Source organism: Eptesicus fuscus, chromosome 6 (genome assembly GCF_027574615.1).
Source record: "Eptesicus fuscus isolate TK198812 chromosome 6, DD_ASM_mEF_20220401, whole genome shotgun sequence".
Taxonomy (NCBI): Eukaryota; Metazoa; Chordata; class Mammalia; order Chiroptera; family Vespertilionidae; genus Eptesicus; species Eptesicus fuscus.
In genome coordinates this window covers 78613809-78639161 of record NC_072478.1, presented here as the reverse complement: position 1 = coordinate 78639161, position 25353 = coordinate 78613809, and the positions used below count along the sequence as shown (strand labels likewise).

Below are 25353 nucleotides of genomic sequence, written 5' to 3'. Positions count from 1 at the left end.
CAGAGACTGATACCATGCAGATCTGATGTCATTTAGTGATTTATCTTCACCTGCTTCTGTTTTAGGATTCGTAGGTATCTTTTCATTTAGTTTTGACATAAATGTTGCTTATGGGTTTGGCCTTGCTATCAGAGTCTTTTTTTTTTTGTGGGGATTTGGATAGATTAAAAAAACTAGCAATAAAACTAGCTGCGGCTACATTAACATATATGTTCTTCAAAAAGAAATATAAAATCACATATTTGCAACTTGTTGTTTTTGCTTAGTCTTAGTCATCTTTTTATGTCAGTCTCTCTCCTCTTTGTTGAAGATTATTGTATCCCATGCTGTATTATGTGAAAAAATTCCCTACTGATAGACATTGTGTTGTTTCTCATTGTTTACAATTATTAAAATGCTATAGTGAACATTCTAGTCATACCTTATTGTGCACTTCTGCAAATTCTCTATTGGATTAATTCCTAGAAGTGGAATCTGCTGGGTCAAAAGGAAAGAACAGTTACAGTTTTAATTGATCTTTCCAGATGCCCATAGGCTTTGCAATAATGTATATCCTTACCTACAGAGTGTATTAGAATGCCTGTTGCTGTGTGGCCTTGCCAATTATTGGCTCAAAGGCTCTCCAAGATATGCATGTTTATGTGTGTGTTCGGTGAGTGATTTACAGACCTCTTTAAGAAACTGTGAAAGATATGGATCTTCTCAGAAAAGTGTAATTTTACACTTAAATATTTCACATACAATTTCAGCGTCTTCACCAACTGGTCTCAGGTGACATTATTCTTATTGCTGCCTTCCTAATTACCAGCTCTCTCTTGTTTCTGCTTGGTGAACTTGGGAACACTTGAAAGTTTAATGATAAAGAGTAGTTGTTGACTATGACCAATAGTTCATCCACCAGAACCCATTTTCAGAGGTGATAATACTTTGAAGTCCACAATGGAGTCTGATGTGTGTAGTTTACTAACAGTTAAGTAAACCATGTCTCTCTTCCATTCTATGTCCATCTCTTACTGTTCCTGTCTGTGCAGTTCTTAGTCTTATATACCTCTCTTTCATTTTCTTTGTAGGCTGAGGAGTGATACAGTGGAATTGAAACATTTAAAACTACGTGCTGTATTTACTAAATTAAGTTTTATTTTACCCTTGTCCCAAATTAAAGACTGTCTTTGCAGGAATCTATTCCTCTGCTCCACATTTCAGAAAGAGAAAATTGTTTGCTTTTCTTCCCATAAAATCACTCATCTTTGTTTGGGAACATATACACAATGGGCATTTACTGTGTACTAGGTACTCTGTTTAGAAACTTAAGGAATATAAAGATGTATTGATTTCAAGAAGACTATAATCTACTGGGGAAAATTTGACATGTATCATATTTTTATGGATTTGTTTCCCTCACCAGACCAATCATTTCCTTAAGGGTAGAGAGGTCACGTCTCATCCTTGATTTTCCTATAACCTGGCATGTTGTAGGTGGTCATTAAAAGTCTGGTTAATGAGTAACAAGAACCCAAATGACTAAGAGAAAGTGAATGGAAGAAGTGTCATTAGAGAGGAATAAGCAAGACACTGTGGAGATTGAAAGGAAAGACATTGTGTAAGACTGCATGGAATTGTTCAAGCTGTGCCATTAAAAAATGGATTTGAATTGACAGGCTTAAAGCAAGCAAAGAGGCAATATCAAGGACCAGGAAAGCATGGGATGCATTTGACCAGAGCATGGGGGCAGGTACTGGTAGATGAGGGGAGATGAGACAGAGAACATCGGCAGAGGCCTTATTGGATTAGGTAGGGTTTGAACACCAGCAGGGGTATTGACATTTTGGAGGACAACATAAAACCACTGAAGGTTTTTAAGAAGGGAAGTGCCAACAGAGTTGTCCTTGGGAATGTGCTGCCTGGCAGGAAGCCTGGCACAGCGAGGGACCATTTAGCTTTTCACTGGCGATTAGGTCTCATGACCTAAGGTTCCTTCTAGCTCACAATGCTGGTGTGCCTGGAGTTCTGTGGGATTTGCCTTCTCTTTTTGGAATTTTTAAATGGGAAGTGGAAAGAATATGTCCTGGAGAAGGCTTTTTGGGAGGTGATTTCTATCAAAAGGGATCTAGACCAGAAGTACTCAGTAGGGAGTGAATATGCTCATGAGTGGGAGGAAACACAAAGGCCAGAACTTCCAAGCACTGCCTGAGTCCCTGTAGGAAACTTGAGAGTGTGTAGCAGATCGAGTGTACATGGTCAAGTGACTTTGCAGAACTCACATTAGGTGCTTAGGATTGGGAGCTCTGGGGAGAGCCCCAGGTGGGGGCAGCATCAGCTGTTGTGATGATGGGATAGAGGTGTGGAACGGGCTGCTTGCCAGAAGTATACACATCAGCAAGTTTGCTGGAGTGCCAGCCTTGCACTCAGCGGCCTGAAACATCCAGGCCTCATCGCCCAAGCTTGGGTGGGTACCTGCCAGCACAGTCCTCCGAGAAGCAGGAAGCCAGAGCAGGGCAGCTGCTTTTAGAAGCTTTAAGGTGCATTGTTGCACTAGGAGCTTAAGCCCGTGATTAAGTTTATGAGGAAACCTGAAACCTTTCTTTCTTGTTGCTGACTGGCAGTTGTTCTCTTTTAAATCTTCCCCATTTTGCCTAAATTATGCTGTTGGATATGGCTTCTTTGATTTCTGTTCTGATGTCTTGGGAAATGGGAAAGAGACTGCCCCATTTAAATGGGTTTGGTTGGCCAGCCGGTGGCCCCAGCCAAGGAAAGCTGTAGTGGGTGTTTTCAGTGTGGTACAGGTCTGATTTAACCAGCTCATTTGCTGCCCTCAATTCGGGTGCCTTGAAGCTTTCACTATTATTGAACTCTTTGCAGCTTTAACGAAGGAGGCAGTCTGTATGTAAATTCTACAGAAATCATGTACTCATCTCTCTTCTACAGAACTCAATCAGGTATATACTGAGAGCCTATTAACACTCATTCTGACTATCTATCATGATCTTATAGTTGGGGAAAACTCAGGCAAAGAACCGGGCAAACATCGTTATTCAGAACTTTCTGGAGTCAACCTAAACATCTCACAGGCATTCTGTTTTGCTCCTCACAGTGAACTCTATGAGCTCTATGAAGTGTGTACTCTGAGCCACTTTCTGTATATAAACCACAGAGGTTATTTCCCCAAGGTTTTTAAGTGGTGGAACTGGACCCGGAACCTGAGTCTTCCTTAGCCTGTGCCCTCCATCACTAGACTGGACAACTGCCCAGGTCACGCAAATGTTAAAGGCTATAACTGCAATGCTGGCAAAGAAAGCAAAGCACAGCACCACTTAGTAGGTCTCTTAATACTGATGATCCAAAATTTTAAGCTAACAGGCAACAAATTGGAATCGTCACTACACTTGGATAGGTGAAAGAAGGCTCAGGTGACTGACCTTATTTTGTTGCTCAACTTGCCTATGTTTAAGGTAGGCCCTCCCACAATGGGGGTGAGAGGAAGGACTTAGGACCAGCTGTTTCTTTGACTGCCTGCTCTGTTGCTCCATCTTCTTTTCCCACTCTGATTTGCATTCACTTCCCCCTCCCCCAAAAGAGATTTAAGAGTCCCATACTTTAGAGCTGATCTAGAGAGAAATAGTGTGCTAGGGATTTTGCTTCACTTATACCTATAGATTTCCCTCTCTTTCCACTCCAGGGAGCATCTAAGCTGAGGAGCTTTTGCAGTAGGTACTTGGGAAATTGTAGAGGTCAAGAGTAGCTGATACTGTTTTGAAATACTTCATAAAACCATTTTTGGCTGTAGCTGTAACAGGTGCTGTAAAAGAGAACAAATAGAGCCAATTATGATGTCAGGATCCGTGGGGATTGATGGGGTGGGGAACAAAGGAATAAAAATTAAAGCACAATATCTTGGCACTTTGCTTTTTTAACCCTCTTATTAAATTAGGACTTCTGTTTGAAGGAAATAAATTAGAACAAAGAGTATGCTTAAAATACAATCTTTGTGTTTTAAATTTGACTAATGAGTGGTTTTAGCACTTTCATTTGGTTCTCAGTCAACCTGTGTTCAAAGTGTCAATTAACCAATAAATATTAGGAAAAACAAGAGTCAGAAATGGTTGCCACTCCTGCTAATGAGCTGCTAATGAAATTGTCTGGATGGGAAATGCAGGCACTGGGAATCCCCTAAAGTCTTCTCCAAAAAACCAGCAGTAATGGAGCTGACCCCTGGGAAATAGGCACATTTAACTACTTCATTTTCAGTTTGTCATCTTTCTCCCACCTCATTGCCAGTATCTCATGGTTAACGCCAATTATACTGAGAATTTTTAAAATGCAGTTTAATTTGACTCAATTCCTAAGTGGGTTTAGAGAGCTGGAAGTACTGTAGCTGTGCTGTGGTTTATTTCTAACTGCCTGGCCCTTTGGTCTCTTGGTGATTCCTTATCTCTTCTAATTTTACTGATACTTTTCTTCGTCTTCTCACTCCTAACACATACACATACACACTGTTGAAAATAGATTGAAGTATGAATATATTCAAGATTTTGTAGGGATGAAGGAGTATGTGGTAAGTGGGAAGCATATCTTTAAGAAAAAAAAAAAAGAACTAGTAGACCACAGCAGTTAACTTTTATTGAAAGCCAGACCCCAGCAGGGATGTAAAAGCCCAAATGCTCTGATTAAGGGGCTGTGCTGTACCTATGAGCCTCACTGGGTCATCTTCTAAGCTAAAGAAGGGCATGGGATACAGAAGGGGAATAGAGGCAATCAATGACTAGGAAACAGATTGGGATGCCCATTATAGGTCTCTGGGTGAAAATAGCTGCCCCTCTTCTTGTTCTCCGTACTCCATTTCTGGTTTTATTAAAATGTGGGGTTCTGACAGGTCCCCTGGGCTAATGGGAGGAGCCACTGCAAATATTTCAAGGTCTGGTGCTTTACTGAGAAGGCCATGATAGGATTTCTAGTTTTCCTGGTCAAACTATCATTTCTTACTACTGTCTTATTCTTCCCATTCCTGACCCATTTTCTCTAGTTCAGGCTTTATTATGTCTGACTAGGTCAAGTATAATAGCTTTCCAACTGGCCTCCTTGCTTCTTTTCTCCCTGTTTTATATGCTAAGCTCTAATTACTTCAAATGGAGTTACTTATTACCCCCTGAATATGCCCACTTCTTTGCTTCCTTGAAAGATGTTCTCTGAACTTAGAACTCTAAATCTTGTTACCTCTCTTCCTTCTTTCCTTCATATTCTTCAGTGGCAGCAGTTGGTCTTGCTCATGTGGTAGCCTTCCCAGTGTTCAGCACAGAAAGTGGCCCTCTGTGGGTGTGTAGTAAGCTGTGGGTAGGAGAAGGAATGCCTAGAAAAGGGCAGCCTGTTGCCCAGTCCTCAGTTAAATGCTTGTTGACCAGCCAGTTGTGGAAAGAGCCTCATTCTCCTAGATATGAATACTTTGAGCCTTGATCCTGATGGCTGTTCACAGAGTACCTCTTCAACTGTAACACAGGAAATTTCTAAGTATCATTGCCAGTTCTTGTCCTTGAAGAGCACTGCTCTTATGAATTGGGTATTTGGAGGTTGGTGACCAGCCATTGTCTGTCCATGAGGTCTGAGAAGGAGACATTGGCTAGGCCACAGCAGATCAGATTTTGGAAAGTATAGTTTTAGAGGGTAGTGGGTGTTGTCAGGATAGCTGCTCCCTGAGGATAACTGCAGAGTTTCTTGTTTTGAGGAGCTTTAATTCAGGTGAGAAATTTGCACCCTTGCTTGGAAGCCATGCCAGAGAATTCTGCTAAGGGCCTGTGTAGATTCTGTGACTCAGGGTGAAAAGTCAGTTTGGAGAATATTTTTATTTTCTTCTCATTTTTTCATTGTTTAGTCCTTTTAGAATATGCATAAATGCAACTACATTCTGGACTGGTTCACTCTATGTTTTGCTGTTTAAAAAAGGACTTCATTTGCGCTTTCCTTAAAAAATAATAGCATTAAACATTACTTCAGAGTTCAGCACCCTAGAGAGGTTTGTACACATTTTTTTGTTACTGGTTCAGTTCAAGTTCTGCCTTGGAAACAGTATAGATGCTCATTTGTGTAAAGCAGGGAACTTGTCAGCACTTGTTTGGGGGTTTTGAATAAAAAAGCAGGGGAAAGGGCCATGGTAGTCATGGCAACCAGGCCTATAAAGTCTCCTTTCTGACCAGCCCTGGTTAGGAGCTTGGAGGCCCCCAGAAAGGTAAGGGCATTGCTTCCTATTCCATATTCTGTCTATTCCTTCTTGTCTGGGGAGTGGGGGCAGAGGGCTGGCATTCAAAGATGATCTTTCCAGAGGCCTACTGTGTACCTGGTGTTGGACCTGAGCTGTGGGCACAAGTAATTGGTCTCTGCCCTTCAGAAACTCAGCATTATTGGGAATTTTTACTCTTGTTAACACATACCTACAGGGCTTGATAAATAAAATAACTTTGTTTCATCCTGGTTGACATTTACCTTTTGGAGGCTGTGTTTCCTGAAGCACTTTTAACTTTTGAGCACTGGTACATGTTTTCTTATTTGTTCTTCACAACAGTCTTACACATTAGGGAAAGCAGACAGGAGAGAGTTTTTTCATTTGACACAGAAAGGCCTGAAGATTTAGACAGAAAATAAATTTGTCTAAAATCACCCAACACTTGAAGACAGCTGAATGGATAGCAGGGTTCCGGGACTCTTGGTTGCATGGCCAGAGCAGCCCTTGATTTTCTGCCATTGTGTCCAGGTATGATTTGAAAGAGCCTAGACGTCCCTGGAGGAGTTTTAAGGCCGGAGTCTACAGAGGATACCCCATAAGTCTTTCCCCTCCCAAAGCCATATAACTACCGAGGCAAAAGAAACACGAGAGCACTGCGGCATCCATCTCAGATGGCCCTCTCTCCACAGAAGCAGGGCAGTCAGGCTGCACAGCTTCATTGTGGGCGCCCAACTGAGGAGGGCACTGCCTGCCATGAAGTCCTGGAGAGGCAAGTTTATTTTTATTTTTTATCCTCACCAGAGGATATTTTTTCATTGAATTTTAGAGAAAGTGGAAGGGAGGGGGAGACACAGAAGGAGAGAGAAACATTGATGTTGGAGAGACACATCAATTGGTTGCCTCCCGCATGCACCCTGACTGGGCCCAAGCCTGCAACCTTTGACTGGAATCAAACCTGCGACCCTTCAGTCCTGGGACACTCTATCCACTGAGCCAAACCTGCTACGAGAGGCAAGTTTTTAATCACTGGGCACTGGGATGAGTTGGGACAAAAACTGAGTCAGGCAACGTTTGTCAATAGATAGAACTTTACCAGCAGTCACAAGTGACTGTGGGCTGAATTTTATTGATGGATATATTTTGTTTGGCTTTTACATTTTAAATTTCGAATGCATTAGAGGGGGGCATTTTTCTTAGCCCTTATCACTCCCTATTGTCTTACAGATGACCCTCCTCACTTACCTCTCTTACTTGCCCGCTTCTGATGAGCATTAGCGTTTGCACTTGCCTCTTGGATCACTATTTATGTGCCCTTCTACCAGGGTTTCTCTTGCCCAGGTGATTCATGGCCTCAGCTTTTCTAGGCCCATTTTCTTCTTCCTACTCTGTCCAGAACTGTCCTTCTGGGGCTGTATTTAAGTTCTGTACTTAGCTCTCTATATTGGCCTCTAGAAATACTTGCTGTCACCTTGGTCTGCATCTGATAATTGCTCTTTCGGGATTCAAAAGGATCTTTATCCAAAAAAATGGTTTTTTAAAACAACTTTATTGAGATAAAATTTATGTGCCATAAAATTCACTCATGTAAAGTGTACAATGGGAATAATTCTCAAATGTCCCTAGACGTTTCTAGACTATGATGTTTCATGGACCAGAAAAACTTTAAAAGAACATTTTGGGCAACCAGAGGCCAACTTTTTTATGCGGAGTTAAGGGCCTTAATATAAAAATAGCCCACTATCATCCATCATCATCATTATCTCATTTTATGAAAGGACATTTTAACACTAAAAAGATATAGAAACTATAGAATTTCAATAAAAGGAACTGTTCTTTATATTGGACATGTTTAACTTCCTTGTTTCAGGACCATTAGACTGAATTGCCACAATAAGCAAATCACCTTAAAACAACAGTAAATTCTTTTTGTATAGCTCTGACTCTTAGAACTGTAGTAATAGTTCACATACCCTTTAGATGCCCCCCAAATAAACAATTAAACCAACCACGATGTGGAGGAGTGGGAGCCACAAAGAGTAATGCTAATATTACAAATTAATAACATCATACTTGAAGGGGTAGGGGAGAGAAAAACTAGTGAAATGATATTTTGACTAGAAATACCATAAAACTAAAGACGGATACTTGTAAAACCATGGACAAAAAATACTGTATATAAATTCTGTGATCTAGTTTGGTAAATGTGTTTCTCATAGGGGTATGGATTAGCAATTTTGAAACTAGTTCATATGTATACTAGAATTGAACAACACATAAATATGTTGCAGATAATAAGAACCAGGTTTCTCACTGTTGGAGAAAGAAGTTACAAATAAAGAAAGGGGGAAGACAAATGAACTCTGTGGTGTTAGATTGGAATATGAGATATGCTAGTTTAACTTAGTTTTAAATAGATATACAGACAGATAGATATAGAAGTATATATGTATACTAGTGCCCCAATGCATGGATTTGTGCACATTGAAAGGAAACTAATTAGAAGGTGGCTGGCAGGGTGGGACTGGGCAAGATGAGCTGGACACGCCCTGGAGCCAACCTCCGGTGGTCCCCGTCTCCCAGTAGGCTGCACCTGGGGTGAAGCCATGGCTTGAAGGGTGTCTGTGGAGTGAGTGGGGTCCCTCTGGCAGGTGGTGCCCCTCTGCCTGGACTGAGGGGATTGGGCCGAAACTGGCTCTCCGACATCCCCTAAGGGGTCCTGGATTGTGAGAGGGCTGTTCTCGGATGAGGCACCCTGGAATCAGGCTCCCTCCTCTCTGGTTCCAGGGTGCATCACCTGAGAAGAGAACCACCACTGCCAAGTCATCGCAGCTTGGCAGCTCCTGTGTTGAGCGTCTGTCCCCTGGTGGTCAGTGCACGTCATAGCTATCGGTTGGAGCATCTGCCCCCCCTGGTAGTCATTGCGCATTATCTACCGGTTGGATGGTCGCTTAGCCTTTTATATATATAGGTAATGCATATATGTATATGTATACAAATATATAAATTTATTAGCTTTGTCCACTGAAAGGGTCTAGAAGCAATGACAACCTAGTAATAATGAGCACACTTAGCACTCAAATCTTGGTTTCTAAAAACTGTTCTCCAATAAAAGAAACTAGGGTTCTTTGATCCCAGGGCTGGGGAGAGGAAAATACAAGATGAACGTGGAACATCTTATGATAACAGAAAGTAAGGAACTATCTGAAAAAAATAAAATGATAGGGGCAGGGACTTGTTAAAGGAACACAAGAGCCAATGTGAAGGAGCTCCTAATTGCCAAAGCTGAAACAATTTGAGCAACAAAATAAATAATGATCGTAGAGAGAAACCAAGATGGCGGCATAGGTTAAACACCTAACCTGCAGCCGGGCACAACAATTTCAAAAATACAACTAGAGGTCAGAACGGACATCGTCCAGAACCACAGGAAAGTTGGTGGACTGAAATGCCCACAGCTGGAGGGAAGGAGAAGGCCACGGGGACAGTCGGGGAAGCCGTAAAAGCCTGAGGTATGGAGAAACGGGCGGAGACACGAGCACACGCGCCTGCGGGGAGGATGGAACCGGAGAGGAGGGGGCGGCTGATGACCTGGCCGGAGTTCACTGGCAGGAAGGAGATAAAGGCTCCGGAGTGCGCTGAGCACCGGCTCCGATTGCACTGAACCCCATTCCGGGCGAAACCCTGGGAAACTCACTCACTTTCGCAACTCCGCCGCCCCCGCAGGCCGCCCGGCCCGGGACGCTGGGGACGCCGCCACAGCGGCGGCGCCCGGAGCCCGGCGGCCTCCCAGCACCCGTCCCCGCCACGCAGCCCCCGCGCGCCTGGTGCCGCGGGCCGCGCGCCCCGCACACCGGACGGAGGCCCGGGCGCCCTCTCCGTGCACCTCCCGGCGGCGCTAGACTTCAGTAGAGTTGACTGAAATGAAGGGATTAAGAAGTACAAATTGAGAAGTTTGAAAAAGATGGCTGCGGAGGTTAAAGGCTGTTCTGTTGCCTCGCACCCAGCGAAATCGGAGGGGATGAGGTGTGGAGGTGCGTGGGTCTGGCTGGTGGCGGGGGAAAGGGGCTTTTGTTCCAAACCTAAGGGAGATTAGCTCTCCATCACCCTGAAACCCATCTTCTGGCGAACCCCGGGAGACCCAGATGCCTGCGGGGAGAGGCGGGACTCTTGCAGAGGTGCGCCCAGCAATCAGTGTTTGCTGCGCTGGAGTGCGGAACGAGGGGACTTAGATACATGGAAGGCAGAAGGACCAGACTCACAGCCATCGAGGCTCGCAGCACCATGGCCTGTTGGTGCCCTGAGACCCCGCCCCGCCCTGGGACCCGCCCCGCACGTTTTGAAGACCTGCCCCGCAAGTCTTGCAGGCACACCTGCGCCCCAAGCAACGGCTTAAGCATGTGGGTGGCCTGCCCTCTGGCAGCGGACCAGATGATCTGCTGTTCTAGTCGGACTGCTCCAGGGCCACTCAGACAGGAGGAAGAAACTACAGTTTTTACTGTAATCCTTGCTGAGTGCCTAAGGCAGTAGCTGATCTACACCCCATTGGAGACCCAGAAACGAGGGCATCTAGTGGTCTGTGGGAGATGACACCAGATTTCAACCACGTGCATAAGGGACACATTCAACGGGAATATTCAGTGAGCGCCAAAGCTTTGCTGCACCAAGACCCGGCCCATAAACGTGTCTCCTGCACAGCAACTCTTCCTTTATAGACAAAGAGCGCCCCCCCAGTGACACCAACAACAATCAAGACTTAACTATACAAAGGAGGACCAAGATGGAGGCATAGGGCGGAAGCCTGATTGTTGCCTACCACAACAACTTTGAGACTACGACAAGAGAGCAGAGCAGACACCATCCAAGACCACCATAGGGCTGGCTGAGTAGATGCTCTACAACTAGAATAAAAGAGGGGTATGTGGGATGATGCTGATGCCGGTGACCCAAAGACCACACTTTAAGAACTACAGCTCAGGCGACACAAAAGAACTATGGCTCAGGCGATACAACAGCGGCCTGGAACGTGCTCGGCGCAGTTCCCCCGGCAGTCTCCGGCTGAGGGGACGGCTCCACTGGCAGCCAAGTACGGACAGACGAGCCCCTATGAGACATGGGGTGGGAGACTCCGCGCTTGCTGACCTCTGAGTCCGTCAAGAATCTCAACGCCCCAGAAGCGGCCAGGTGCGCATGCTCGGCGACCGGCCACCGATGCAGACCCAAGGGCCGACGCAGCGACGCCAGACTGGCCCACCGCCATGCACCGGGTGCACCGGAGCTTCGCCGAGCCGCCGCCCGACGAGTTCTGCAGCAGCCATACTGGAGCTCTGGAAGGATGGCCAGGGGAATTGCTGAGGGGGGATTGACCGGCAGGAATTGGGATCGGGAAGACGGGGCCCCGCTGAGACCCGGGTGCGGGCGGGGTTGCGCGCCTCTGGGCTCGGGTGTGGTCACACGCCTCTGGGTATAAGTGAGGCCTCACGTCCCTGGGTCTAGGTGAGGCCACATGCCCCTGGGTCCAGGTGAGGCCGGACTCTGGGTCCGGGTGAGGCCAAGTGCCCCTGGACCCGGATGACGCTGGATCCCGTGCCCGGGCGAGGCCAAGCGCCCCTGGGTCTGGGAGAGCCCACACAACCCTGGATCCAGGCGAGACCATGTGTCCCTGGATCCGGGTGAGGCCGGGTGCACCTAGGCCCGGGTGAGCCCAAGTGGCCCTGGGTCTGGGAGAGGCCAAGCGTCCCTGGGTCCGGGTGAGACCATGTGTCCCTGGATCCGGGTGAGGCCTCGTGCACCTAGGCCCGGGTGAGGCCACGTGCCCCTGGGTCTGGGAGAGGCCAAGCGTCCCTGGGTCCGGGTGAGACCATGCGTCCCTGGATCCGGATGAGGCCTCGTGCACCTAGGCCCGGGTGAGCCCAAGTGGCCCTGGGTCTGGGAGAGGCCAAGCGTCCCTGGGTCCGGGTGAGACCATGTGTCCCTGGATCCGGGTGAGGCCTCGTGCACCTAGGCCCGGGTGAGGCCACGTGCCCCTGGGTCTGGGAGAGGCCAAGCGTCCCTGGGTCCGGGTGAGACCATGCGTCCCTGGATCCGGATGAGGCCTCGTGCACCTAGGCCCTGGTGAGCCCAAGTGGCCCTGGGTCTGGGAGAGGCCAAGCGTCCCTGGGTCCGGGTGAGACCATGTGTCCCTGGATCCGGGTGAGGCCTTGTGCACCTAGGCCCGGGTGAGCCCAAGTGGCCCTGGGTCTGGGAGAGGCCAAGCGTCCCTGGGTCCGGGTGAGACCATGTGTCCCTGGATCCGGGTGAGGCCTTGTGCACCTAGGCCCGGGTGAGCCCAAGTGGCCCTGGGTCTGGGAGAGGCTAAGCGTCCCTGGGTCCGGGTGAGACCATGTGTCCCTGGATCCGGATGAGGCCTCGTGCACCTAGGCCCGGGTGATCCCAAGTGGCCCTGGGTCTGGGAGAGGCCAAGCATCCCTGGGTCCGGGTGAGACCATGTGTCCCTGGATCCGGATGAGGCCTCGTGCACCTAGGCCCGGGTGAGCCCAAGTGGCCCTGGGTCTGGGAGTGGCCAAACGTACCTGGGTCTGGGTGAGACCATGTGTCCCTGGATCCGGATGAGGCCTCGTGCACCTAGGCCGGGGTGAGCCCAAGTGGCCCTGGGTCGGGGAGAGGCCAAGCGTCCCTGGGTCCGGGTGAGACCATGTGTCCCTGGATCCGGGTGAGGCCTCGTGCACCTAGGCCCGGGTGAGCCCAAGTGGCCTGGGTCTGGGAGAGGCCAAGCGTCCCTGGGTCCGGGTGAGACCATGTGTCCCTGGATCCGGGTGAGGCCTTGTGCACCTAGGCCCGGGTGAGCCCAAGTGGCCCTGGGTCTGGGAGAGGCCAAGCGTCCCTGGGTCCGGGTGAGACCATGTGTCCCTGGATCCGGATGAGGCCTCGTGCACCTAGGCCCGGGTGAGCCCAAGTGGCCCTGGGTCTGGGAGAGGCCAAGCATCCCTGGGTCCGGGTGAGACCATGTGTCCCTGGATCCGGATGAGGCCTCGTGCACCTAGGCCCGGGTGAGCCCAAGTGGCCCTGGGTCTGGGAGTGGCCAAACGTTCCTGGGTCTGGGTGAGACCATGTGTCCCTGGATCCGAGTGAGGCCTCGTGAACCTAGGCCCGGGTGAGGCCACGTGCCCCTGGGTCTGGGAGAGGCCAAGCGTCCCTGGGTCCGGGTGAGACCATGTGTCCCTGGATCCGGATGAGGCCTCGTGCACCTAGGCCCGGGTGAGGCCACGTGCCCCTGGGTCTGGGAGAGGCCAAGCGTCCCTGGATCCGGATGAGGCCTCGTGCACCTAGGCCCGGGTGAGCCCAAGTGGCCCTGGGTCGGGGAGAGGCCAGGCGTCCCTGGGTCCGGGAGAGACCATGTGTCCCTGGATCCAGGTGAGGCCTTGTGCAACTAAGCCCGGGTGAGGCCACGTGCCCCTGGGTCTGGGAGAGGCCAAGCGTCCCTGGGTACGGGTGAAGCCAGATCCTGGGTCCGGGTGAGGCCGTGCGCCCCTGGATCCATCCGGGTGAGACTGGGTCCCAGGTCCGGGTGAGACCACGCGCCCCTTGGGTATGGGTGAGGCCACGTGCCCCTTAGTCCAGGTGACGCCGTGCCCCTGGGTTCGGCCGAGACCAAACCAGAGGGAGTCGGACCTCCATTACCACCATTTGTCCACCATCCAGAGCTGAGGGGTCAGTGCTGACATGTACACATAAGGAACTACTGGACATCGAAATTGGGTCTCAAAAGAACTGTTGGTCCAGGGGGAAGCTCGCTACAGATTGATTCATTTGCCTGTCAGCATAAATATTATTGCTCGTCTCACATTCAGTTCTTATTAGTATATATCTAGTGACATTTGATCTCGTTCATCTAGAGGAAATGATGAACAACATAGACTGAGGAACAAGAACAGAACCAGAAGCAAGGAGGCATCGATCGGACTATCGGGCCTCAGAGGGAGGATAGGGGAGGGTAGGGGGAGGGTGGGGGGGAGGGGGAGAGTTCAACCAAAGGACCTGTATGCATGCATATAAGCCTATCCAACGGTTAAGTTCAACAGGGGATTGGGGCATGCGTGGGGAGAGGGGTGGGATGGGAATGGGGGGATGAGGACAAATATGTGACACCTTAATCAATAAAGAAATTAAAAAAAAAAAATAAATCCTATCTAATAAAAAAATAAAAAATAAAAAAAAATAAATAATGATCGTATTTATAGAATAAAGTATCTATGAGTCCATAGTAGTATAAGTAAGTAATTAAATAGTTGGAGGAGTGACAGCTTTTCCTTCCAGTGAAATTTCGATTAATGTGTGAGGAAGGAGGAAAGTAGAAAATTACCATTAGATCATCACCACAGTGGTAATTGCAGATGAATTCCCCTAATGATGTGGTTTGAGGATAAAAAAAGGGATTCATATAATCTCAAAGTATTTCCCCATGATTTAAAAAAACAATTCAGTGGTTTTTAGTATAAACACAATATTGTGCACTGTCTAATTTTAGAACATTTTTGTCACCCACAAAAATGAACCTCATGCCCATTGGTAGTCATTCCCCATTCCTCCCTCCCACTAGCCCGTGACTGCTCTTAATATACTATGTCTCTTGATTTATCTATTCTGGACATTTCATTTAAAAGGAATCATATGCTCTGTGGCTTCTTGTATCTGACTTTTGTCACTCAGCATAAAGTATTTAAGGTTCATCCATGTTGTAGTATATATCAGCATTTCATTCCTTTTAATGACAATATTATTTCACTATATGGATATACTATATATATATTTTTAAATATATTTTATTGATTTTTTACAGAGAGGAAGAGAGAGGGATAGAGAGTCAGAAATATCGATGAGAGAGAAACATCGATCAGCTGCCTCTTGCACACCCCCTGCTGGGGATGTGCCCGCAACCAAGGTACATGCCCTTGACCGGAATCGAACCTGGGACCCTTGAGTCCACGGGCCGACGCTCTATCCACTGAGCCAAACCGGTTTCGGCGGATATACTATATTTTATTTATTCTTTTATAAGTTGATGGACATCTGGATTATTTTCACATTTTCTTTTTTTTAAAAAATATATTTTATTGATTTTTTACAGAGAGGAAGAGAGAGGAATAGAGAGTTAGAAATATCGATGAGAGAGAAACATCGATCAGCTGCCTCTTGCACACCCCCTACTGGGGATGTGCCCGCAACCAAGATACATGCCCTTGACCGGAATCGAACCCGGGACCCTTGAGTCCACGGGCCGACGCTCTATCCACTGAGCCAAACCGGTTTCGACTGTTTTCACATTTTCGCTATTATAAATAACTAGAGGCCCAGTGCATGAATTTGTGTACGGGTGGGGTCCAGCTGGCCCACCCCAATCAGGGCTGATTGGGCTGGCTGGGGGGAGGTGCTGCGAGTGGTTGGCCGGCCCCACCCCTGATCAGGGTGGGGGAGCTGATCGGGGGTGGGGCCACAAGCGGTTGGCCGGCCAGCCCCACCCCCTGGCCCAACTCCCTGTTGAGCTCCCAGTCAACTCCTGGTAGAGGGGATAATTTTCATATTGGTCTTTTATTATATAGGACTAGTAGCCCATTTGCAGGAAAATCCTGCAAGCGGCTGTTGCGGCCACGTGCACTGCCGCCGCCTTTGCGGCCACCGCGCCTGCACCCACTCGCCACTGCTGCCCACCCCGCCCCGCCCTGTTCTACCCCGCCCCGCCCACCCGGGCTTTCCCTCTGGCAGCCACCTTGCTTTCCACTTTTCCTCCCTCTTCCTTCCAAGTTGTCTTCAGTCTTCACTCCTCCCTCTCTCAGCGTATGCAAATTAACTGCCATATTTGTTGGGTAATTTGCATACTCACCCTGATTGGCTGGTGGGTGTGGCTTTGGCTGGTGGGCGTGGCTTGGGCGTAGTGAAGGTGTGGTCAGTTTGCATATTACTATTTTATTAGGTAGGTTTATTAGGTAGGATGCTGTAGTGAGGATTAATGTGTAAGTTTTTGTGTGAACATGTTTTCAGTTTTCTTGGGTACACACCTAGATGTAGAATTGCTGGGTTCATGTAGTTACTCTGTTTAACTTTTTGAGAAACTGTCAAATTATTTTCCATAGTTTGGTAGTTTGCATTTATTTTGGTTTGCTGCAATGGAAAAGCCCAGTAGAGATTACTTTTCTGTAATCTTCTTGATCAAGGCCAGTATCACCAGTAAGAAGACATATTGACATTACAGATTTTGTGATATGATGCACTGAGAACACCACTGCATCATTTTTGTGGTGCCTCTGACAAGGAAGTATGACCTTAGTTTAATCATGAGAATCTACCAGGTAGTCCTGAATAACTGATCAATATTCCTCAGGGTGTCAGAGTCATAAAAGACAGGGGAAGGCTGAGAAACAATTGCAGGATACTAGGGAGAAATAACCAAAGGCCATAAAGGATCCTGGAACCAAAAAGGACATTAGTGGAAACACTTGTAATGTTTGAAAAGGATCTTTATAGTTTGGTGAATGGTATTGTTAATTTCCCAGTTCTGATAATCATCTATGGCTATGTAAGATATTAACATTTGGAAAGGCTATGTTAGCAATATTTGGAAACTCTGCACTATTTTTGCAACTTTTGTGTAAGTTAAAGGTGGTTCAAATTAAAAAGTTAAAAGAAATCCAGTCTTTTATTCTTGCTGGGCTTAGCTGGGCTTAGCTCCAATCTGTAGTTTGAATTCCGGTCACTCCATGGGCCTCTCATCCTTTTTGGACTGGAATACTAGTGGAGCATGGTCTTCTCATGATGATGGCACATTTGCTAACATCCCACTGGCCAAGGCACATCACAAGCAAGTCCAAAATCAACAGCTATAAAAGTCTACTCTACCACTCTAATCTTCTCTTACTGTGTAAGAGGGGCTGCATGGCAAAGGGTGTGAATATACACAGGGGGGAAGGGAAGAAAATTTGTGACAATAATGCAATATACCACAGATTCTCCCCCTCCTCACCATGGGGAAAGCAGGAGTGTTACCTGGTCTTGGTCTGTGATTGAAATCAGTGACAGAGAGTCCCAATGGGAGTCACAGCTCAAGTGTGAAGTGGCCTTACTTAATCCGGACGAGGCTTCCACTTATTGTAGACAGAGCTTCCCCAGGGAGCCAGTGGGGAAACAGATACTATAGACCTCTTTGCCTTTCTAGATGCCCATCTTATTTTGTGCCTGTGCCCTTGCCTTCTGCCTCCCACCCCCTCAATCCCTAACTCTTTACTTGAATGTATCTAGGGACTTTTTGCCTCTGCTGTGCTCTTCCCCAGTATTGCGATCCCTTCACAGAGGCCCTAGAAGGATGCAGGTCAGATCCCACTCTCTCGTTAACTTGGCCTTTTTCCCAGTGGGGTGGAAACATTTGAAAATACTGTATTTTCTGCTGCCTCTGCCACTGCTGCTGCCATGGTTGGTTTCGTGTATTTGAAATAAGCGTAACCTGTATTTTAAGTTAATGCTATTGTGCTTGCTCTTGCCCCCTGTGGTGGCTTATGTGAAGGGAGTAATTTGGGAATTTCCCCAAATTAAATAAATTGATTCACATAAGATCCTCGTCTCTTCCTTGGCCAGCTTAGCCTGGTATAACCTGTTATGTTTTTTAAACTTATAAAGTCATGTACTTTTTTCCTTTCCCATTTCTAATTTTGATCAAAAGTCTGAAAATTTAAGATGCTGCTATTGTTATTAGTAGCAGTAGTATTAGTACTATTACTACTAAAAATAACTATTAACATGATTACTAATTATTATGAATCTACTTGCCATAGTGAAAATCTTGGCCTTTCCACATACTTCTAGATTAGTTAGGATTTTCTCTCACATTTTATTTTTCACTCAACAAATAATTATTGAGGGTTTACTGTATGCTAGGAGCTGTGACAGGTTTTAGGGATAAAATGGTGAGCATTTATATTAACCAGGTACATTAAAAAAAACACCACAATACCTAATATATAACGATTGAATGAGGTAAAGTGCTATTTTTTTTAAAAGGGTCATGGTGCTGTGAAAGCCTTTAAGGCAGGGGTAGGGAACCTTTTTTTTTTTTTTTTTTCGCCAAGGTCCATTTGGATATTTATAATATCACTTGCTTAATATAATTCACTTAATATAAATTTATGTTGCTATAAAAACAGCTCCTAGATTTATTGAATTTCGAGTCCTGCCTGCGGTTGCCTTGGCAGGGCCACACAAAATGATTTCTCAGGCCTTATATGGCTTGGGGGCAGACATTTCCCACCCTTTCTTTAGGGAGTGGCTGGATCTGGTCTGGGAAATAGAAGATGGCACTCAGAGGGAGTGACTCTTAGCTAGGATTGAAAGGGGAAGGAGTTGGAAGCTAGGGTTGGAAAGAGCATTCTGGTCAAAGGGAGCAGGAGTGGAATGGCCCCATGGTAGGAAGTAGCATGGTTCTTTCATGGAATGGAAAATGGCCAGTGTATCCTAGAGCAGCGATCACCAACCTTTCGGACCTCATGGACCACCAGTGGTCCACGGACTACCAGTTGGCGACTGCTATCCTAGAGCATGGGGAGTGAGTTGTGGACAATCCTGAAGGGGCAGGCAAGGACTAGACACTAAAGGGCCTCATTGACCAGCATGAGGACTTCCATCTTTATTCTAAGAATAGTAGGAGGCCATTAAAAGGTTTGAAGCAGCCGAGACCAGTTTGGCTCAGTGGATGGAGCGTCGGCCTGCGGACTGGGGGGTCTCGGGTTCGATTCCAGTCAAGGGCATGTACCTTGGTTGCGGGCACATCCCCAGTGGGGGTGTGCAGGAGGCAGCTGATCGATGTTTCTCTCTCATTGATGTTTCTGACTCTCTGTCCCTCTCCCTTCCTCTCTGTAAAAAATCAATAAAATATATTATTTAAAAAAAAAAGGTTTGAAACAGGGAATAACATAGTCAGGTTTGTATTTTGGAAAAAAAGAAAATCATTCATTGTAAAGAACACGTGGATAGGGAGGTAGGAGTAGGTAGGGTAGGTCAGTTAGGAGACTTCGGCACTGTCTACAAGAGAGGTAGTGATGATTTGAACAAGAGCAATGATGGGGAGGACAGAGAGAAGGGTATTAATTACCAGGTTTTGGAGATAGATTGAGTATGGAGTAGTGGTTGGCAAAGTAGAGAAATATGAAGGATGACTTGCTTTCAATTTTTATCTTATTTAATCCCCAACTTAACCATATTCAGGAAGCCTTCCCAGAGAAAGATTTCCTCACTCTACCTGAACATATTTTTTAATACGTTTTTTTTTTAATTTCAGATAGAAGAAGGGAAAGGGTGAGAGAGATAGAAACATCAGTTAGAGAAACATTGATCAGCTGCTTCTGGCATGCCCCAGTCTGGGGATTGAACCCGTAACCTGGGCGTGTGCCCTGACCAGAATCGAACTGGTGACCACCTGGTGCCTGGGACAATGCTCAACCCACTGAGCAACACTGGCCGGGCTGAACATATTTTTTATCCTTGAAACATTTGGGATAGGTTTGAGGTTAGAAGAGGATCATTATATACATACACTCAGGTTCTTAAGTTCCCATTAATTTTTAGCCAAAGTTACAGAAACTCCCTGCTGATGTGGGATGGCAGGAACAGAACAGCATGTCTTGGCATGATGTTTCCTTGGCTCCCTGGTTCTGTAATGGAAGCACAGTGGTTGGTGGAACTTGAAGTTCACTATGGTCCTGCTAGAATTGAGAAAACCTGAATTCATATACATTGTTACCCTTTTATACTCCGGGTTTACTGGATCATTTTGGGAGAATTTTTGCTATGTATTTCCCTTTAGGGAATATTCACGGATTGTTTCTCTTGCCACCCCTCCCCCCTTTGATTCTTGAATGAAGCTCAGCACCATCAGGGCGATGCCATCCTCTGCCAGGAAAAAGCAGAGTCAAAGATCAGGTGTGTTAGAGCAGAATCTCTGCTTCTAGATTTCCAATCACCTAAAGAGCTTCCCCCCTGAAAATCTCTATTTAACATTCCTCTTTTGTATTCCTAGAATCTATCTACCACAGTGGTCGGGTGTATAGTAGTTGCTTGATAAGTATCACTTGCATGAATAAATAAGTGTAACATTCCATTTGTAGTATGTGATCTTGCAAGTTGCTTTATAACTACCCTTGGTAATTTTGTACAGTGTGTATGAATAGCCCATTCATTTACAACACTTATCTGCCCAGCTAGTAGATCAGATCTTCTGATATAGGTGGGTATAGGTTTTCAGTTTTTCTTGGTTCCAATCCCTGCCTCCTTGGCTTGCCATGTCCTTCTGCCTTTCAATCTCTTGCTTCTTCCGTCTGATAAACATTAAGTGTCACAAATTGTATATGACAAACTCTGGCCTAGAGGCTGGAGTTTGAAATTAAAAAAAGAGGAGATATAGTCCCTGTGCTCAGACAGGAGAGAGCCTCATAGAGGGAGCCTGATTAAATAGATGAGGTGGTGAGGTGTAAGTTTGCTGGAATGGCAAGCTGTCTCGGGTTCTGTCAGAGGAGGGTCAGAAAGGATGTAGTAGAGGAGGCAGTAATGTAGCCATGTCCTGAAGGGTAAGTAGGTATTCACTATTCATTTACTGTACAAAGCAAAAGGCTTATTATAGCTCAATTTAAAGAAAACGGAATTTCTTAAACATGCAGGTTCTAACTGGGGGACATTAGTGTCTGGATGAAAGTACAGATACCTTTGCCCATCTTGCTTCATCTCTTTATTGGATGTGGATTAGCAAAAGGAGAATTGTGATTGGTGTGAGAGAGAGAGAGAGAGAGAGAGAGAGAGAGAAGAGAAGAGAAGAGAAGAGAAGAGAAGAGAAGAGAAGAGAAGAGAAGAGAAGAGAAGAGAAGAGAAGAGAAGAGAAGAGAAGAGAAGAGAAGACAAGGGGAGGGGAGGGAAGGGGAGGGGAGGGGAGGAGAGAGGAGGGGAGGGGAGGGGAGAAGGAAGGAAGAAGAGAGGGAGGGTAGGAGAAGGAGATATGGATAGATCCAGGTAGCTGAATACTACAGAGTCTGTTCTTCACGAACTAATAAGTCCTATTGACTTGTTAGCAAGCCATTCCATCAGTGTCCCTCTGAGGACTGTATATCTCATGAACCTTCTCTCTTCTTGGCTTTTAGGCCAGGCTGTCCCTGCGGGATCCCATGTGCGGCTGAATCTACAGACTGGGGCAAGAGAAGTGAAACTCCAAGATGAAGACAAGTTTCGAAATACCTTGAAAGGGTCAAAAAAAGGCAAAAGGTACAGCATCATTCCTAGGGATTGAGAGACTAACAATACTGATTTTGTAATACTGAAAGTAATGACAATGCAATGTTTCTTACAGTAATGAATGCAATGCAAATTCGTGTGACTTTTAAATATATTTGAAATATTTAATAGCCTAGAATTTGTGATAAACCTCTTAGGTTTTATGGAAGTTTACTTCTGTGGGTCTTTGGAAAGAAATAGTTTGCAAAGCAAATTGATACTTTAAAAAAGGCAGTAGGGGGAATGCTTAACCTGTTTTAAAAATGGAGCTATTGAGGGAAGAGAAGATGGCAGCCGGCAGGATGGCAGTGAGGAAGAGAGTGTGAGAGAGTGAGGGAGTGAAAGGGGAGTGTGTGGACGTGTGGGGTGTGTGTGTGTGTGTGTGTGTGTGTGTGTGTGTGTGTGTGAGTGAGTGGCAGTTAGATCCTGCAAGACTTTTGGGGGCTGGTGGACTGGGCTCTCTTGGACGGGAAGCTCCTGCTACTCCTGCGGGCACTCCCAGGTGGCCAGCGCTGGCACAGAAAACACAGTATTTTGAAGGGCAGAGATGCTGTGACTAGGAGCCCAGCCTCACCACCCCCCAGACTGGCCTTGGATGAAAACTGAGACCCTACAAGCCAATTTGGACAAAGACCTGCTACCACAGCTATAGACTCATGGGCACTGACTCCACCATACCAGTCTCAGGCTACTGTGAGTCCCGGAGTGTGTTCCCTTCTCGCCTATCCCTGGAAGCACAGGTCCCACGCATCCCAAGCCAGTCTTCTTATTATCGGCGTGCGAGGACCCCACCTGGACTGTGACAGCTGCGTCTCTCGGGCACCCCTGACTGTCGGTGCACGTGACGCTCCCACTAAGCCCACCGCTGCAGCTCAAGCCCCGCACAACTGGGCACCTGGACCCTTTAGCAATAACAGAAATGTGGAGACAAGAAAGCAACCCCCAAAGGAAAGAAAAGGAGGAATGGCCAAAAAAGAACAACAACAACAATAACAACAAAAGAACTAAAAGAAATGGAGTCATGCAATATGTCTAAAATATAATTCAGAGTAATGTTCATACAGTTCATAAACTGGATGGACAAGAAAATCAACAACCTATGTATGAACCAAGAAGAAATCAAAAGTGATATAGCTACAATAAAGAACACCATAAAAGGCTTCAACAGTAGACTAAGAGAAGTGGAGGACCGCGTTAGTGATCTAGAAGATAGGGCAGAGAAACAAGCCCAATCTGAATAGCAATTGGAGAAAAAAATTAGCAAGAGGAGAGCCTAAGGAAGCTTGGGGATAACATGAAATGAAGTAACATACGTACAATAGGGGTGGCAGAAGGACAAGAAGAGCAGCAAGGATTAGAGAATCTATTTGAAGAAATAATGACAGAAAACTTCCCTGATATGGAGAAGAAAAAAGTTACCCAAGCACAGAGAGTCCCAAACGAGATGAACCCCAAAAGACCCACCCCAGGACATGTCATCTTTACAGTGGCAAACGTTAATGACAAAGAGAATTTTAAAGGCTGCAAAAGAGAGAAAGGGAGTTACCTACAAAGGATCCCCCATTAGATTATCAAATGATTTCTCAACAGAAAAACATCAGGCCAGAAGGGAATGGAATGAAGTATACAAAGTAATGCAAAGCAAGGGACTGAATCCAAGAATACTCTATCCAGCAAGGCTATCATTCAAAATTGAAGGGGCAATCAGGAGTTTCAAAGACAAAAAAGGGCTAAGGGAGTTTATCACTACCAAGCCAGCAATGCAAGAAATGCTAAAGGGACTGCTATACAAAGAAGAAAAAAAGGGTGAAGAAGGAACACAGGCACCAAAAATATAAATGGCTGCAAACAAGTACCTCTCAATAATAACTTTAAATGTAAATGGACTAAATGCTCCAATCAAAAGACATCGAGTGGTTGAATGGATAAGAAAACATGACCTACATATATGCTGTCTATAAGAAACCCATCTTAGAATAAAAGACACACAGATTGAAAAGGAAGGAATGGAAAATATATCTTTCAGGAAATGGAAATGAAAAAAAAAAGAAGGGGTAGCAATACTTATATCTGACTAAATAGACCTCAAGGTGAAGGCCATAATGAGATAAGGAAGGCCACTTCATAATACTAAAGGGATCGATACAACAAGAGGATATAACTCTGGTAAATATATATACACCCAATGCAGGAGCACACAAATACATGAAAAAAACTTCTGGAAGATATCAAGGGAGAGATCAACAGCAATATGATCATGGTAGGGGACTTTAATACTCCACTGATATCACTGGATAAATCCTCTAGACAAAAAATTAGCAAAGAAACAGCAATCCTAAATGACTCACTAGATCAGATGGACTTAATTTACATCTTCAGAACATTCCACCCCAAAGCTACAGAATATACATTCTTCTCAAGTGCACATGAGATATTTTCAAAGATAGACCACATAATTGGGTCACAGGCAAAGTCTCTCCAAATTCAAGAACATTGAGAGCATATCAAGCATCTTCTCAGATCACAATGGCATAATATTAGGAATCAACTACAATAAAAACAATCAAAAAAATTCAAACACTTGGAGGCTGAATAGCATGCTATTAAACAACTAGAGGCCCGGTGCACGAAATTTGTGCACAGGGGGTGTGTCCCTCAGCCCAGCCTGCACCCTCTCCAATCTGGGACCCCTCGAGGGATGTCCAATTGCCTGTTTAGGCCCGATCCCAGTAGGATTGGGCCTAAACGGGCAGTTGGACATCCCTCTCACAATCCAGGACTGCTGGCTCCCAACTTCTTGCCTGCCTGCCTTCCTGATTGCCCCTAACCGCTTCTGCCTGCCAGCCTGATCACCCCCTAACCACTCCCCTGACAGCCTGATTGATGCCTAACTGCTCCCCTGGCAGCCGGACATCCCTCTCACAATCCAGGACTGCTAGCTCCCAACCGCTCGTCTGCCTGCCTGCCTGCCTGCCTGCCTGATCACCCCCAAACCACTCCCCTGCCAGCGTGATTGACTCCTAACTGCTCTCCTGCTGGCCCGATTGCCCCTAACTGCCCTCCCCTGCTGGCCTGGTTGACCCCAACTGCCTCCCTGCCAGCCCGGTCGCCCCCAACTGCCCTCCCCTGCCGGCCTGGTACCCCCCAAATGCCCTCCCCTGCTGGCCCAGTCACCCCTAACTGCCCTCCCCTGCTGGCCTGGTCGTCCCCAACTGCCCTCCCCTGCTGGCCTGGTCCCCCACAACTGCTCTCCCCTGCTGGCCTGATCACCCACAACTACTCTCCCCTGCTTGTCATCTTTTAGTGGCCATCTTTGACCACATGGGGCGGCTATCTTGAGCGAGGGTGTGAGGGTCAATTTGCATATTACCTCTTTATTATATAGGTTGATTGGGTTACCAGAAATATCAAAGAAGAAATTAAAAACATCCTGGAAATGAATGAAAATGAGAACACAACAATCCAAAATCTTTGGGAGACAGTGAAAGCAGTCCTGAGAGGGAAGTTCATAGCATTACAGGCCTACCTCAAAAAAAAAAAAAAAAAAAGAAATGGTAATAAATTATCTAACTCTACAACTTAAAGAATTAGAAAGACAACAGCAAGAAAAGCCCAGAGTGAGCAGAAAGAAGAAGATAATAAAGATAAGAGCAGAAATAGCCCTAACCGGTTTGGCTCAGTGGATAGAGCGTCAGCTTGCGGACTGAAGGGTCCCAGGTTTGATCCCAGTCAAGGCCATGTACCTTGGTTATGGGCACATCCCCAGTAGGGGGTGTGCAGGAGGCAGCTGATTGATGTTTCTCTGTCATCGATGTTTCTAACTCTCTTTCCCTCTCCTTCCTCTC

At 46.4% G+C, this 25353-nt stretch overlaps 1 protein-coding gene across 2 annotated transcripts in view; it reads left to right on the top strand.

Annotated features, from left to right (window-relative positions):
- The window catches only part of SIL1 (SIL1 nucleotide exchange factor), a 230013-nt gene that overhangs the window by 116270 nt on the left and 88390 nt on the right, over nt 1-25353 (top strand). For both annotated transcript variants that reach the window (XM_028147602.2, XM_054717900.1), the window contains exon 4: nt 21379-21499. In XM_028147602.2, the coding sequence (XP_028003403.2) occupies nt 21379-21499 (121 nt within the window). The remainder of the gene's footprint in view (nt 1-21378; nt 21500-25353) is intronic.